Genomic DNA, 17,097 nt, shown 5'->3' with positions numbered 1-17,097 from the left:
AGTGAAACAAAAAAAAACCAAAACATAGATATAATATTTACGAGCGTGTGTGAGAGTTAATAGTGCGTGCATGTTGGCGATATCGTTAATTGATATGATAATTATGATGATTCTGATGAAGCTAACCGATCGACACACAAACCCAACACACATAACATAATAAACTGGAGCTATTGAGAATATGGACAAAAAAATGTTTAATGTGCATTTTGTGAAATATTTTATCGAATTATTATGACAAAACAAACAAAAAGTAAACATGTTGTAGGTATAGAGCTTCGCAAGTCGCAGCGATTCGCAACAGCCGCATATGTCTTATATATGTGAAACATAGGATAAACATAAAAAACTGTTTTTATTGTCGTCAATAACAATTTTAAAAAATGATTAATAAATGATGATTGATGCTTTTATAAATTATGACATTTTTATTTTACACGTTCCTATAATACACGTCATCATTATTTACGAATTCATGTAGATTTTAAGGAAAAGGCCCATGCCGCTGCACAAAGTCAATCTATTCATATACATATATACATAGATATATATACAAAAACATGAAAAGAAATTAGTGTTGTCGCGAGCCGTTGGACTTGTTAGAGGTTTATTTGCATTGATATTATAGTAATTGCTATTTATAGTAGATGTTGTACAAGTCGTCTCTCAATCTAGAGAAACGCCGACTTTAACGATCTGATTCTGCGAATCCACGCAAATCCACTATCAGAGCACGGAACTCTTGTTCATTTCTACATGTACAGACCTATGTGTGTATAGATGAAACTCATGTCCGCTAGAGGACCTGAGGATTAGCATTGATCTGCCGACTACATCAATTATCGTTTCAGAGAATACGTTGCTTCAGATTAACTCTCGATTTCTACACGTTTCCGGACGAATATCTAATACTAGTCAATTTTGTTTCCACTGCACTATCGATTTGGCTTTCTAACAACTTTCTGTTAGACTCAGTTAAATTATATCATAGAAACGTTATAGTATTTCAATAATGTAAATAACGATGTGTCCTCACTAAATCATTGCTAATATTTGCTTAGCTTTTAATGCGATTCCAATTATATTCCTTTCATTGTTTCGTGAACCATACTACTTTTTCATCTAACAATAGATACGTTCACTTTTTTCAATCATCATTCATCACTTTTTCTATTTGCATTTTGTATTTGTATTAGATTGTATTGTTCTATTAACAAATTTTTATATCCATGAAAAAAGTATTACCACCGATATTTCATTGATAAAATTGTAATCGAACTCGACAATACTCAAACTGTACTTGTAAGTAAATTATGATAGAAAGTTTGTTAATCATTCTCGACTGATCGATGATGCATATCACCTCTATTTAATAAATATCTTGAGCAACGTATAAATTTGAGACTGGATACGTTTGAATGAAATAAAAACATATTAATGGATGAATTTTCCTGACATACAAACAAAAGTCTCTGAAACGCATAACAAATTTGTAGAAATATTTGTATTTATCAATAACCGTTCAGCTTTGTGCCGTCTTCATAGAAATTTTACAGAAACGATGAAAACATGAAACATATAAATTAATTATAAATAGAAAAAAAAAATATATATATATATATAAGAATATAAATTATTGCATACATCTAATTATTTGGTAGATTTTAATCAATAAATATAATTGTTAATGAAAAAAAAATCATTGATGGTTGCTTATGTACATTATTTATTTTTGAATGGAAGAGGTGTGGTAGTTTTGTGATGTTATTTGTGAACAAGTGAGTCAGTGAAAACTATTTATAATAAATTGTTTATCCTTTTATTCATTTTTTCAGAGTGATGTTAGATAAAGCAATAATGCTGGGATATTTCTTATTTATCAGTTATATTGTTTAATGCATCATTGATAATTAATACCACAAGCGTAGTCATTGTAAATAGATACTCAAGCAAACGTCTATGTTCCTGGATATAACACATCAATTGATTTACATTTTGATTTTTACATCCAATTTTTTACCCCTACAAGGAATGATCAAATTATCAATATTTTTTATTTTATTGAATTTAGTTTAAATATGTATTATATATGGTATATTCAGTGACACTGTTCACAGATGTTATCTATGTAAATGAAATATAATTTTATATAGTAAGATAAAAGAGAAATATTCTTAAAAAATAGCTGCTCCGTTTGCTTGGAAAAAATCAAGATCGTTAATGTGGATGTATTTACAAATATGGAGGTAAGAACATTCTAATTTTTTAAATGGATAGTGAAAAAGTAAGTATATAGAAACATAGTAGTTAAAATTTATTCCTTCAATTATCTGATAAAAAACCCTGGAAGAAAACTATATACGACATTAAATGTTCATTAATATTATGATTGTAGGATATTTAAATAATATTGTAGTAAAATTTTAATTTATGTTACTGCCCTGATTTATTTCAAATATTCATATTACGAACAATGTATTATTGGGTTGAAAAACTTAGGTTTCCAATTTAGTCCAGAATTCTATACTTTTTTTTTAATCATAATATAATTTAAAGGATATGTCGATTCGAAAGAAGGTGTTTTATTATTGTTCTTCTTCACACGTACGTAATTGTAAATCAAAATATTTTTACAGTGAATAGAGAAATTCATCGCTTGTATTTCGACTTGAACACTTATGACAATGCGATAAAAATAATATAATTAAAAAAATGTTTATACATAATTTTATTCATTCAGTTTTAGCTCGTTGGATCAAGTCGAAATAATCAAATTACTAATATTTAACCAACGCTCGAAGGTGATATGAGCGCAATGAATGCCTTTGTTGTTATTTCTTTGACATGATATTTAAATCGCCATTACCTGTCCAGTTATACTTCCAGGTATGAAAATATGTTATTGCAAACTATAGTGAATTGTATTTTCTTCAATGAGTGGCCATTGATGCCTCATATATGTGTACTACAAACTACAGGCGTCTACTAATGAACCGTCTGACGTTTCTAGTACTTCATTGGCAATTAGTTAGACTTACCAAATTTCTATTGCCACTAATAATCGCGAACTGGGTCATCCTTAAACTTCACATATGCCCTATACCTAGTAGTTTCAGCCTAAGTAACCTGCCATACATACAAATCGAAAATAAAAAATGGTCCTTTAATTGCTTTTTACAGCACTTCTGTAATTAGATTAATCTTTCCTTTGCCTACTATCACCAATAATATATTTATAGAAGTGTTTAGGTAGCTATTTAATATATTAAGGAAATATTGAATCATTTACTTTCTGTCTACTGTAGAATAGAGATACGTTGCGAACTAGCAGAGTTAAATGCATTCTTGACAGTTTGCTGCAATCTTCAACTTTTGAAGACTGAAAGACTCCATTGTTATATTTGCTTTGTTGGTGAAGCTCGTCCGCGGTTTCTCCTCTGGGATAAACCCCCTCTACTATTCTCCGTAGGCTTCATTTGATGTATAGGTCCTTTACGTCTTCCGAGACTTGTCTATTACAATTTAATAGGAAAAGTTCCCTGTGTTTCGATTTATTGATTTGATGAGATCTTTTTCTAACTTTCATTCTTACTCAACTGTATCGTTATCCATTGGGTTGGGTTATACCAGGGTAGTACATTTTCTCGAATCATCTTTGAAAGACATCAGGTATATCTCGATTGGCACAGCTTTCCTTGAGTTCCTCCAATTTTAACCGCCACATATCGGCATTCACTTAAAGGGATCAGTTTGGTGTTAAACAGTGAAAATTGTAAGATTTTTATTGGGGTCTAAAAATTTTTCTAATAAAGTTATCACCACAAACATTTTTTTCATCACGAAATACTTGGCAAATGCTTTTATTTATTTATTTATTAAATCCTCTTAATCCTTGATAAATGATTTTCATTTACTTTAACGTTAAGGTTGTTACAATGTAGAAGAGGTGTTTCAGTCAACGCAGTCAAGTGAATACGTGTAGATAAACTTATTACCAGAAAAAAAACCATCTCACTCCTACATGCAATATAGTATAGCGCAGTGTATAATTTTTTATAAACAAATATGTCGAATAAATCGAGTCTTTTTACCCGCATGGAGCCATTACGCCTTCGGGTACATTTTATTCTCACTGAACACTGCTGTCGACCGTCTCTAACAGATGCTTCGACGAGAAGAACAGTCGTCAATCGAACAATAAAATTGATCCGTATGCATATACATGGTTCGGTATTTCACGAAGCTACGTGGCCGTGGATCGTAAATATAGTACATTACGTGCATCACGTGCACTGTAAGTATTGCTAGTGTCCTTCGCTAGTGTCATCTTATTATTTTATCTATTTGCTTTCACCGTATTAATTGTTTTTATATATGATTTCAATAAAAATAGATTTTTATGCTGCCAAGTTTTTTACTATTAAATGCGTGTAAATTGTATTTGTGATTCCTTTCCTTAATTTTAATATTATAAAATAAAAAAGATACGATTCGTATAAATAACTGCTGAAAACATTAATGTACAAAAAATGTATTAGTTCTAAAATAAATTAAACTTAAATGGAATTTAAAATTAAATAACAAATTTATAAAATAAAATTAAATCAAATATTAAAACCAATAACAATATAGTTTCTATACTTTGAATTTCAATTCGAGCATCGATGCCACCTACAGCATAATAATCTCCACGTCATTTCATTTAAGGCCTTTACTTTAAAGGCTTATGATCCTTATTTTATTAACGTTAAAGTTATACTAATAGGCCGTTCCACTTTCAACTATTTTCTAAGTAAACAGCGGAATATCTAACAAATACTTTTACTACGTAAAAAATACATTATTAGAAATATATTTACTTATAATTAAAGCCCCCCCCCCCCCACTAATATGTATCTCAAACTAAACTGGAGAAAATCATGATTTAGTTAAACGAAAGTAGTTGGTATATAAAAAGAATACCTTCGATAAATATCTATATCTATCAATTTCTAGGTGATCTGCGTAGCCGATATTACAGAATGATATTTTAGAAAAATATTGTTACAGAATTAAAAAGCTATACAAATTTTGTAGCTGACATTTTTGTTTAAATACGATCACATTTTGTTTTTTTTCGTTAATATCAATAAATTAATGTGAATAAATTAATCAATCGCAATCTAACCATATATTTTTATTAATAGTATACTATTTATTTACAAAATATTTTTAGTTTGGACGGTTTCCATAAAAAATAATTTTTGGCGATAAAGATAGAAGAAAGCAGTTTAAAAAACGTAATCTTAAACGTTGGTTGTTTAATGGGCAAAAAGTTCATCCGCGAGGGCTCGCTGGCTTTTGTTCGCTGGAGCCTTATATTTGCTGTTGTTAAATTGTCTTAATAATAAAAAGAAAAGAATAAAGTATTCTATTTTATATACGTTATCCTAAGATAGCATGAAACAAACTCATCCGACTAAAAAACTTGACAACCATAAAGATCGAATACAAACATCTGAATGCATTTACTTATTAGAGTACTTAAACTGTTTGTATGGTAATTTAACGCCTACAGATAGGTCTTCTATTTATGGATGTTGTGGTCCCATCGATAACAATTTACCATTACCGGATTGATGATAGGAAAAATGGAAACCAACCCACCCTAACAGCCATAACCTTTATTTTATAATCAATTATATTAAGGTTTTAATACTTTAATTCGACAATTATACCCTATTAAACTGGCACGCTACGTAGACACACCATTAAAGGACACTCGTGGCAAACGTTTTCTGCTTTAAGATGTTATAATAAATATTTACAGAGGCCATCAAAACGATACCTAATACAATGTATGTAAAATATGAGGTTCACAGACAAAATTTGTGAATATATTATTATTATTATTACTACTACTACTATTATTATTATTATTTTATACAAATTTTTTGTACATTAAGTATAATATTTTCAGCACTATGTGTAAATACGCTTAAGTTATCAAATTCTAATGGTATTGGAGTTTCTTTAGAAGGAGAAAATTTGTATTTAGATAATAAATGAACAAGCGCAAGTTTCATTTGTAGAAGTCCTAGACGCATACCTGTAATAAAATTATTGTATTTATATTTCATCTAACAAAATTGAATTCATCTACTGCTAAATGTTTAATGTAAAAATGTGCAGTTGATTTTACGCATAAATTCTTACCAATGCATACACGCGGTCCATCGCCAAATGGAAAGTAAGTATTAGGCTTTATATTACGTTTATTTTCTGGAGAAAATCTTTCAGGATCAAAAATACGTGGCTTAGAAAAATATTGTGGATCATTTTGAATTGCATACAATGGGATAACAACTGAAGATCCAGCTTTTACAGTCAATTTTGTACCAGGAAATTCATAGTCCATATTTGCTACTCTATCCAAAAATGGCAAAATTGGATACATTCTTAAAGTTTCAGAAACTACCATATCCAAATATGGTAGTTGAGACGTTATCTAAAACAACATAATATTTTCCAAATATTAAATTAAAATATTTCACAAAATGCTTTTCAGAAAAAAGCTTCACGCAATTGAAATAAAATTGTTAGTTTCCTTATGAGTATATATTTAAAAACTTCTAGTCATTTTTATAAAATTATGAAAAGCTTTCATGTATGTATCGCAAAGAGAAATTATAGTCACAGTTCACAAATCAACAAAATGGCAGATTTATATATGACGGTATTTTAATGATTTTTTTCAATTTTGACAAAAGCTATGCTTCATATTAGGAAATTTTGATGAAATAGTTTCAGTTTATAAAAGGTTCAATAAACCATGAACACATTCTTTTTTTTATTCTGAAAGAATATTGTCACATATGGAGCTGTTACTATTTAACACTTGATCACAATGGAAATTCGTCATTTGGTAATAATAATTATCAAACTCCAATTAAGTTCTAATTTTCACTTGTCACAAATATAAATAAAACATTTTAAAAGTTTTCGATATGTCTGAGAAGTAGATTTTTACTACATTCTTACTAAGAAAATAATTTTCATAAATTTTAAGAATTGTTTACTGTGTGTGTGTGTATGTGTGTGTGTGTTTCCTATTTCATTAAAGATATGTATGATTCTCTACTTAATTTGAAATAATTATTTGAAAATACATAGCATTACACTAACTCAAAAGAAATGGAAATCACAATTCGTAAAATTTTCATTTTTTTGTTAAGTTTCATATAGTAGAAACATATTTGTAGAAATTATAAAAAATGAATAGAATATTCATTCCCTAATTGATTTCTTAAATAATATTTCTTAATTTGTAATTTAAAGAATAACTCAATGGCCGTTTGCACAAAATCTTTTGATGATTGCTTTCAATCGTAGCGTAAATAAATATAGTTTACGTTTCAGTATTTGAACTTATTTCTTTGAATTTTCAATTGTGTATACGCCAGTTTTTGCATATTAAGCTTGACATTCATTTCATTCAACAGTCTTTTATTATATTCTCTTAATATTTCTTTTTTTACTACTGTTGTAGTTTATTCGCAATAAAAAATTAATATTACATCAAATAGATAGTAGTAGTAATATAACTACATTAAAAAATTTTGTTTATGCAAATAAAATTATCTTAAATATAGTCTCTAATGTTCAAGCTTAATCTTAAGGCGTAGAGAAGTTGAAGTACTGCTTAAATAAAATTTATTAACTGATGAAGACTTAATTCTTTAGCTTTTGACTCACATAAATAATTATATTTATGTAGGATGAATTAATCGTTAGAAGATTTAAAATAAAATACTTTGTAGAACTAAGATTTTTTCATTCGAGTTGTGGAAAGTTTTAAATATTTATAAAATAAGATATCAGTCATGTTATTGTACTTCGTGTATAAATTTATATACTTAATAATATGTTTGAAATTTTTACCATGTCGTAAGTTATCATCCCATCACTTTGACTCAAAATATCTAAAATTTCTTTCCTTAGTTTTTCTTGCAACTCTGGGGCTTTAGCCAGTTCATACAACGTATACGTCATTGTTGTTGAAGAAGTCTCGAATCCTCCCGTAAAAAAAATGGCGGCTTGTGCAACTAAAGCATCGCCCTGTAATTCTGAAAATAAATATAAAAATATTATCGAATATAAAAAGCAAAGGATATTTTTTCCTATTAATGTATACGTACCAATCTTGTTACTGTCTGAATCATTTTCTTGCTCTTTCTTTAAATCAATAAGTAGATCTATCAAATCAGCTCGTTTCGCACCTGATTTTATTCTTTGGTCGATTGCTTCCCAAAAAACTTTTTTTAAAAAGTTAGTTGCACCGTTACCGAATATTTGAATACCAAAAGCCTTAACAAGTTCTGGGATTAGTATGGCTGAAAATAATTCTATGTGACGTCTATATGTTCTACCGAATATATCTTTTCCAACTTTGCGTAGTAAAGCATCAGGATCTAGCAAAGAATTGAATTTCATTCCATACGCTGTTATTCCAATTAAATCAGTCGTATACTTTGCACAAATTTCTTTTATATCCAATGGCCGACCATTTCCTGAAATCGCATTTATTGCATATTTTAATTACATAGAATCATTTAGAAAAAAAAATTTGTTTCGCATCTAGTGTACATATAAGTTAATAGAACTTTTTATTGAATTGTTGTAAGTTTATTTATGTTGATTTATGAATTATTATTCTTATAAATATGGAATAGAAGAAATAATTTAAAGTTCAATCTTATTACATTTGAATATAACAACCATCAAGAAGTTTCGTTGTACCTTTTTTTCAGAATAAATGCTAAAGCCACTTCATTTTTTATATTATTTATTTTAATGAAAGGTAACGTTATTAGAAGTGGAAAAATTATATCTGTAAATTTCATATTTACAGCATTGGTGGTTAACTACTATAATTAAGTATCACTAAATTAGTTGGGCGAAAGATACATTTTAATTATTTTTATTTATTATTCAATGGTAACTGAAAATTATTGAGAACTTAAACATAAATATTTTAAATTATTAGCGCTTCAAATAAATGTTCAGATTACGTGGTAGTAGATAAGATTTACTTTACCATCGAGATTCAGAGACTCCAAATAAACACTAAAATCTTTTTCAATCTCAAGCATCAACTCAAACATTTTCTTTAATCTACCAGATGTAAAAATTGGTGAAAGTTTTTGTCTTATATATTTCCATTCTGGATTTCTAACAACAAAAAGGTTCATTTTTCCAACAATATCGGATGAACGAGAAGTTGCATTTCTACTTGAGAAATAATTGAAGTCCTTTATCAACACATGTTTTATCAATTCTGGATCACGAAGTAAAAGGTGAGGTTTATCTAATACATAATATCCAATGAACAATTCATTTTTACCAACGTCGTACATATCTTGAAGAACGTCAATTATCGATCTTTTAGCTAAAAGGCAAGGCCCCAAGTTGCCGAAAAACACTGTAGGTGGAATTTCTTTGACTCCTAGCTTTTTCCAATATTTGAAATTCCTTGTAAAGTATAAATAAATTCCTATGATTATACAAAAAAATAGAAGGAGGCCATCAAGACCCCAATACTGAGTTAATATAGCCATTGCTTTATATCAATAATTAATAACGCCATAAACACATTAAAATATTTGAATTATCTCAGCAACAGTCTAAAGAGAACTAAACACGTAAGTTGCATTAATCTTGTTTATAAAGATTTCAAAGTGTCAAGTCACTTGGTTAGATAATTTGTCATTTGCAAGTTAATTTCAGTTGCAAATGTGATGTCTCATTTCAATTTACTACGACAGAATTGGTTGTTCGTTCAAAAATTATTTGGTACATTAAACCGTATTGCATTTTAAAACTAAACGTAAATATGATACAATCGAAATTACAACATTTCTTATGTTGAAGTTTAATATTTCTATTCAAATTTATTTTTAAATACTATGTCATTTAACATCAATTTAAAATTTGCATATTAATCGCGAATATTAATGTAACTTATGTATTAATTAGAATGTAGCTTTTTAATTACTTTGCTGTTTTATTCATTTGGAAAAATATTCTTTTTATTTTAATGTCTTATAAATAATTCATAGTTCGACAAAAGTACGAATGATTAATCTTACTAATGAGATACATTGCATAAAACTTAATATACTATAAGACTTACGCAATCTAGTTTATTACAAACTACATGCTTCCTATGAAGAAAAGAACTCCACGTAACTGAAATGAAAATTATTTCTAATGAGTGTGTAATGAAAGTACCTATATAGCAGATGATTTAAACATCAAACCCTCACTCTATTAATATATTTGATAAATTTTGATGAATATTGTTAAATGATGAATCTTAAGGATGGTTCATTAACATTGAAGAACTAAAATAACCATTGCGGGATTGGTTGTATTAATCTAAAAAAAATGAATAATAATATTAAAGATAATTATTATAAATTATATATTTATATATTGCTCCTGTAAACATTTATTTTTAATTTTCAATAAAATGTAATAGCACACGATCAATCACTTCTAGTTTTCCTAATGAAACTTCTATTAAAACTATAATTATATGTATCATTTTTATTTCGAATGTTCAATTGATTCAAAACTTAATAATCTTTGAAATGATCATTCATTTTTTAGATCTTTAGTGACATTTATCACTCATCACTAAATCAATAACACATTTTATAATAATAATAATCAAGCATTAAGTGTGATTTTTAATTACAAGAAAACATGAATAAAATCTAATAAAAGTTTGTAAACATTTGTTAATCAATTTTTTTTATTGTGCATTTATGAAAAAAACCTCATATTATCATCAAATGCTTAAATTCTCGAAGTAAATGTTTTTTTATAGTTGAAAATGCTTTTATTTTGAAGGTCTCAGCATTTTTTAATTATATTAGAATTTGTTTAATTAAAATTTTGGCTCATTGATCTTGGTACTATTGAAAAAAATAATACAAATAATATTTAACAGATATTTTAACTACTACGAATTCTAAGCCACGGACATGGGTATGAGTTGTATCAACTGTCTACGGCACTGGCCTAAACGGGCAACCGCTGTTACAAATAAGTATAGACGGTTACATAGGTTGCAGGCAAAAATACGACTATCTAAAAATTACTTTATTACGTTGTTATAACAGATATTGCAAATATAACTATAAATGGTTTTTAATAATTCACATCGGTTATAAGATAAGTTCAAAATTTTGTAAACAATGAGCAAACTTTTTATTAGAATTATGCTTATGTATCGTACTGTTATGTTTTCTAGGTAACAAAAACTCATAAATTATAGTTCAAATATAATGTCTCCAAAATCTAAATTAGGAAGTATTGTCTGACTTATTATGTCTTTAAATACTTATTTTCATACTAGCAACGTAATTCTAAGATTTCTTTTAATATATGATAAATTTTGGTAATGCATATTATAATTATATTTGTATACTATGGATTTACTATCCATCTAAACGTGATTGATTAAAATTCTGACAATAAGAAAATATTCCAAATAACTCAACGCAGATCGCTTTTGAATTGCAAAGGAGGATTCTTACTACAAATCAACGATATTATTTCGTCTAGTAATTATAATAAATTAATAAGCGAAAAAATAATCGTATTGAAGACATCATTTCAACTGTATTTATTATTATACTAGCGAATTTGTTGCAGCTTCACGTATATTAATAAATTTGTGCTGGTCACTCCCTATGATGATTCCGAATCGCCTCATTATGACTACACTAAAAATATTTTTCAAGTACTAAAATCCCTGTATTTTGTATTAGTAAATAGTATGTAAGTACACGTTACTAAATGAATCCCCAATTGAATAATGGAGCATTGAAATATTCGAAGGTTAGTGTACATCAAGACTCTATGTCTTTTGACGTCGAGTTAGGTGTCTCGAGACACGTGGCTTGCTGTACCTGCATTCGAATGCACCTGTGTGCCTTACTTTTCAGTTAACGTTTATTTACATAATAGTTTCTGTTAGTAAGAGAATATGGGCATTTTAATACCTGCAAAATATTAATTAGGTAAGGCAGATAAATTTTTTGAAACAGAAAAAAGTACGAGTCTTATTGATCAAAAGAAAATCCGTTAATTTGTTGTTTTAAAAAATAACTTTCAAAAAATGTAGTATGATTTTTAAAAACTCTATAAAAATTGTTAATAGAATAACTAAACCGATACATATAATATTTCACAAGAAATAACCGCTGATATATTTGGATATTAATATACAAGAAAAAAATTTTGATCCCCCTTAAACGATAAAATTTTTCATATCCTAATTTAGTATGAACTTACATCATGAGCCAATCTTCTAAAAAGTTTCAGAATTAAAAAATTATAAAATAATATTTGTTAGTATCGTTTAATACTAATTATCTAAGCTTTTATTTCGTTAAATAAATAAACGATTACACAACTAACAAGTTAAAACTTAAACAATTGACTCATTTCAATAATAAAAAGTTAAAAAATAACTACTATATACTTCCGCTGGTACAATATAACTACGTAAAATGCTTAACACGATGCTATTTTGAAAGTGCGATTATGGTATCCTGCAGAGAGCGGAAGATAAAGAAAAAGAGAAAGAATGCAGGTAACAAACTTAAGGTCCATAGTTGGTTGGTACGAGTTCTCTAAACAACGAAGTCCAAGAACTGTTTTTAGAAGGGCACGCAAGTACGCAGGTAGCTTGTTTCCTTGGATGCTGTGAAAGCTGACCCTGATTTGAAGGACTCCAGTGGACTATGTGCAGGATGCTCAGAATGCGGCGATGTATCTCTCGTACTCGGCCTCTTTCTTGTGCTACTTTTATTTTTTCTCGCCTAACCTATGAATATTTCAAAAGAAACGAATTTGCACCGCCTTCGTTAATGCATTACCAGAATAGAGATTGATAAGCACTTAATAGCACGTTTTATTGTTCATTCAACATTTTTTAGATTTCACTACTTCTCCAAATCGAAATAGCAAAGACTCATTTTTAAGCCAATAATAATGAACCAATTTTTATCCATTTTTCATAGTTTTATCATAACTATAGAGGGAACCAAGATTAATACCTACAGATACCTATTCAAGATGTATCCGAAAAATTATTCAAAGATTTATTAAATCTACGATTAATAAAATGTATCATAATAGTAATCATAATATGTGATCAATAGTACTTGTTTTCTACGGTCCTAGTTTTATATCTGTATTAGTAATATATTTAACATCGTGTATTACCAATAGAGCATGAAATGTTTCAAACAGAATCTTTTATAACATATTTCATTGAATGTCTGAAACATTTAAAAATATATTTTTTAATTATTTTCAAATGTATGATTATAATATTTTTGGGCATCAAATAGCTACCCATTGCGTCCAGGGTTCAAATCTTATTTTAAGAAACATTTTTTTGCAATTGTAAACATTCAATTTAATTAAATTAATTTAGTTATACAAATAAGCCTGACTAAATATAATAATATAACATTCGCAAATAATTTTTGACAAATTTTGCAAAAATTATCAAATGTTTCGTGAAGTCTTTCTGTACGATGTTTCTGTAGTACGATCATATAAATATATATTTGTATGTGTCCGTGCAAGAAAAACTACAAAAACGTTGTGAGAAAATAAGCTGCAACGTCTCTTGAATGTTTGTGGTAAAATATTATTAAAATATTTTAAATATATTTCAAGTTGTAGAGCAGCAACTTTTCTTATAACTATCTGGTAGCTCGCATTGCACGGACAAAACAATATTTTAGAAATATTTTTATGAAAGGTTTCAGAAATGTTTATAAACTTGTATGAAACCTTGCTGAAAACTTGCAACTTGAGTCTTTAGCATTGCTTTCTTTCAAATTGACAAGCTCATCGTACCTCAGTGCTCCAGAAATTCCAAATATAAGAATAACAAAAAGGAAAATATAGGTTACAAATATAATTAAACTGTACTAGTTTCCAGATACATTGATAATAATGTCAATTCTTACTTTTACTGCTAAATATATAAGATCATCAGCTTCATTAATAAATTTTTCAATCTTATACCAATTCAAAACTAATGATTTTACTAGCTTGTAACTTTTTGAGTTATTTTTCAATATAACCTTTATATTAAACAATTTATACCGATCAAAATATCAATCAAATCCTTTGCCATTAGAGTTTCCTTTTTTCTGCAACACTATGGACCATATGTTCCATAGTGTTGCAGACTTTAGCTTTTCTCTCAAGTCATTAAAATATATGATTAAATTGTTTTCACTAGAGTTTGGAAGTTGAGTTTGATTTTTTTCACCTATTTTTTAAATGCCTCATAGACTTATAAATATGGATTGGAGGACTTTTTTGGTAGTATCCTGCTGTTTACAATCAAGTTTTTTTCTGTCAAAATCTTTCGGAACTTCTTCGTTGGTCCAATAATCATCATCAAAAAATTTACTGAAATTACCCGTCATGGTTGTCTTCATTCACCATACTATTTATTTTAAGCGCATTATAACTCTTTATAACTTATACAGATTTTACACCTTAGGCTATTTTAAAAAACGAAATAAGATCTTATTTTTTTTATTTTGTTCGGCTAAGACCGGATTATGTAGGTTATAACACTTATTTACAGATTGCGGCGAAAGCTTTGATGCGAAAGAATGCACGAAAGCTTAGAGAGCAGCGCCATCGGCAACATGCACGTTTTAAATCATTTCCCAAATGATTTACTGGTAGTATCCGGATGATAACTACCAACTAACAAAATGTCGTGAGCATCTCGCTGAAAAAGGTACGAGTCAGCGTACTATCAGTTTAGAGTAAGTCTCCCACGCTATTGGAAAGCTTCACAGATTGTCCTATTGGTCATCGTCGAGATCTGATCCGAGTCCAACATATCACTAAGGGCACTAGATCTCTGTGTTTACTATCCGGTCCAGCACCTTAGGCTCGCGCCCCTCTCATCCTTCGTTCCGAGAGAGAGAAAGAGAGAGAGAGAGAGAGAGAGAGAGAGAGAGAGAGAGAGAGAGAGAGAGAGAGAGAGAAAGCAGCAAGCAAGAGAGCTGATGTTTCGCCGAGAGCGCCGCCGCCGTTGCCGCAACAGCAGTTGGCGTAGCAGCACTTCTACAGGCTCCGCGTGTTGGTTCAGTTTGCTAGCGGCGCTCGTACCGGACACGCGCGCGCCGGCACAAACGGCGAGTCTAATTTTCGACACGAGCCCAACGAACGAGAGATACAATGTTGACGGCACTCAACGGATGGTGCTACGTTTTTCCATACCTTAACGATCGTTCTACAACTTAACTACCCCAATCGAAAAACGATCGCCGATTCATATTCTCCCCGATCCACGTGCATTTCTTTCTCGTCCTACCCTGTGTGCCAAGTGAGTTGTGCAAATTTCGTTGATTACCATTGGTGTTTTGTTCGAGCTTGCCGGGACCGCGTGTGAAAATCGAAGCTGGTTGTTTCTTTTTTTTAAATCCATGCTGTCGCTCAGGGATGAATGAGACGGAGAGGCGAGCGATGGCTCCGTGGCCGCGAGTTTGTTTGCTGCTGCTACTCCTCGGATGCTGGGATGCCCTTGCGGCACGTGGCGTCAAGCACCAGCTCAAACAAGGTACGTGCCTGCGCAGCTTCAAAATCCCGTCGTGTATTTGCTTGCTAGACCCGTCTGTGTCGGTCTGTCTCCCTCCCTCCCTCTCTCTCTCTCTCGTTCTCTTACGTGCGTGCCGACTCTCGTCTCATTCACTGTCGCCTTTTCTCTCTCTCTCCGAACACCCGACGACGTTTGGCGTCTTTCTCTCTTTCTCCTCGACAAAATTGCGAGTCATTTACGCTGCAGTATACCGACGCGAGCAACATATACTAACGTCACAGATATAGTTATTCCTCACGATGAGCTTTTAAAACTCATGTCAGATTCTTTGATTGATTCATTGATACAGTATCGACCCCCCCCCCCCTCTTTCCATAATTATTTTTCAAGTTACATGGGAATATTATTTTAATTAGTTTTTGATAGGTTGATGTGGTGAGATTGTTCATTTATATTGAACTAACAAGTCAAATATGAAATGAGCCTTTTATATTTAGCAGCTGTTATTGTGATTTATGAGACTGTAATAAAATGGTGCGAATTTATTGCTATTGAAAAATTTTAATTTAATCTGATAGGAATCATAATCAAGTACATCGCGGTTTAAAAGAACATGTCATAAAAATCGTTTATCTCAGTAGTCGCAGGAAAGATGAAAATAGTTGTCATTGGCCGATCAAATCCGCATGCATTAACATAATAGGACCGCAGCAAAGAGGAAAAAAGCCCAATATAGCGCCTTGGGTGCGAATATCTAGAGGTTTACTTAATTATACAGGGACGCCGCAAACAAAAAACGAGAACAAGAGAAAAAGCATTGGGTGGTCTCTGGCACTTATAAAATTAGGGAAGACACCAGAGAGAGAGAGAGGGAGAGAGTCGATGAATTCTTCCGCTCGCCGCGTGAAATACGCGTCTGGTCTGGGAAGGAAGGAGGAGGACGTCGTCGCGGGGTCGTCGGTAGCCGGCATACCGCAACGCCCGCTTCTTCGGCTTTATATTTAGCTCTCTCTCTCTCTCTCTCTCTCTCTCTCTCTCTCTCTTGCTCGCACGAAACAACTCGCGAGCTCGCGACACCTATCTTAGGAGGACTAAGTGCGACGTGCAACCCTTTTTTCCACCCATTATGTGGCAGCCGCCTCCGCACTTGCTTCTACACTCTAGCACATATCTTTTTGGCTCTCGTTATTCTTTTTCTTTTTCTTTTTTTTAGAGGAAAAGATGATGCGTGTAAAGTTTCGGTTGAAATTATTTTCGGAAAGGTTCATACGCCCGGTGTTAAGCGGAATCGGGAAATCCAAAATTATTTCTCCCGTGATTACGATGTCGCGACGCTCGAAATAGAACCAGGGAAATTATAACGATCGCCACGGTCACAACTTTGCGTAAAGGTGTTTACTGAGAAAATACACTCTTTTTCAATGTTCGACACAAGGGCATGCTAATGCGAATGAAAAGTTTAT

General features: G+C 30.6%; 2 protein-coding genes across 2 annotated transcripts in view; one reads left to right on the top strand and one right to left on the bottom strand.

Moving 5' to 3' along the window:
- Positions 1–5,155: 5,155 nt before the first annotated feature.
- On the bottom strand, positions 5,156–9,668 carry LOC131671678 (cytochrome P450 6k1-like). Its single transcript, XM_058948292.1, has 5 exons — positions 9,077–9,668; positions 8,178–8,549; positions 7,921–8,105; positions 6,196–6,487; positions 5,156–6,088 (listed from the first exon to the last, which is right to left on the bottom strand). The coding sequence occupies exons 1-5, from the start codon at positions 9,594–9,596 to the stop codon at positions 5,916–5,918; spliced, it is 1,542 nt and encodes a 513-aa protein (XP_058804275.1). The 5' UTR covers positions 9,597–9,668; the 3' UTR covers positions 5,156–5,915.
- A 5,886-nt stretch (positions 9,669–15,554) lies between these two features.
- The window catches only part of LOC131671700 (laminin subunit alpha-1-like), a 44,245-nt gene continuing 42,702 nt past the window's right edge, over positions 15,555–17,097 (top strand). Inside the window, exon 1 of the mRNA XM_058948321.1 lies at positions 15,555–15,655. Within this exon, the coding sequence (XP_058804304.1) occupies positions 15,562–15,655 (94 nt within the window). The 5' untranslated portion in view covers positions 15,555–15,561. The remainder of the gene's footprint in view (positions 15,656–17,097) is intronic.

This window comes from Phymastichus coffea, unplaced genomic scaffold, assembly GCF_024137745.1.
Source record: "Phymastichus coffea isolate CEN01 unplaced genomic scaffold, Cenicafe_Pcof_1.1 PCOF00133, whole genome shotgun sequence".
NCBI lineage: Eukaryota > Metazoa > Arthropoda > Insecta > Hymenoptera > Eulophidae > Phymastichus > Phymastichus coffea.
This window is presented reverse-complemented; position numbering and strand designations above follow the sequence as displayed.

Excerpts from the sequence above, each read along its gene's own strand:
- LOC131671678 (XM_058948292.1), bottom strand. The coding sequence starts at position 9,596 with ATGGCTATATTAACTCAGTATTGGGGTCTTGATGGCCTCCTTCTATTT. Across the intron at positions 8,550-9,076 it reads GGAGTCTCTGAATCTCGATG|GAAATGGTCGGCCATTGGAT; the intron begins GTAAAGTAAATC and ends ATGCGATTTCAG. Across the intron at positions 6,488-7,920 it reads GGATGATAACTTACGACATG|ATAACGTCTCAACTACCATA; the intron begins GTAAAAATTTCA and ends ATGTTGTTTTAG.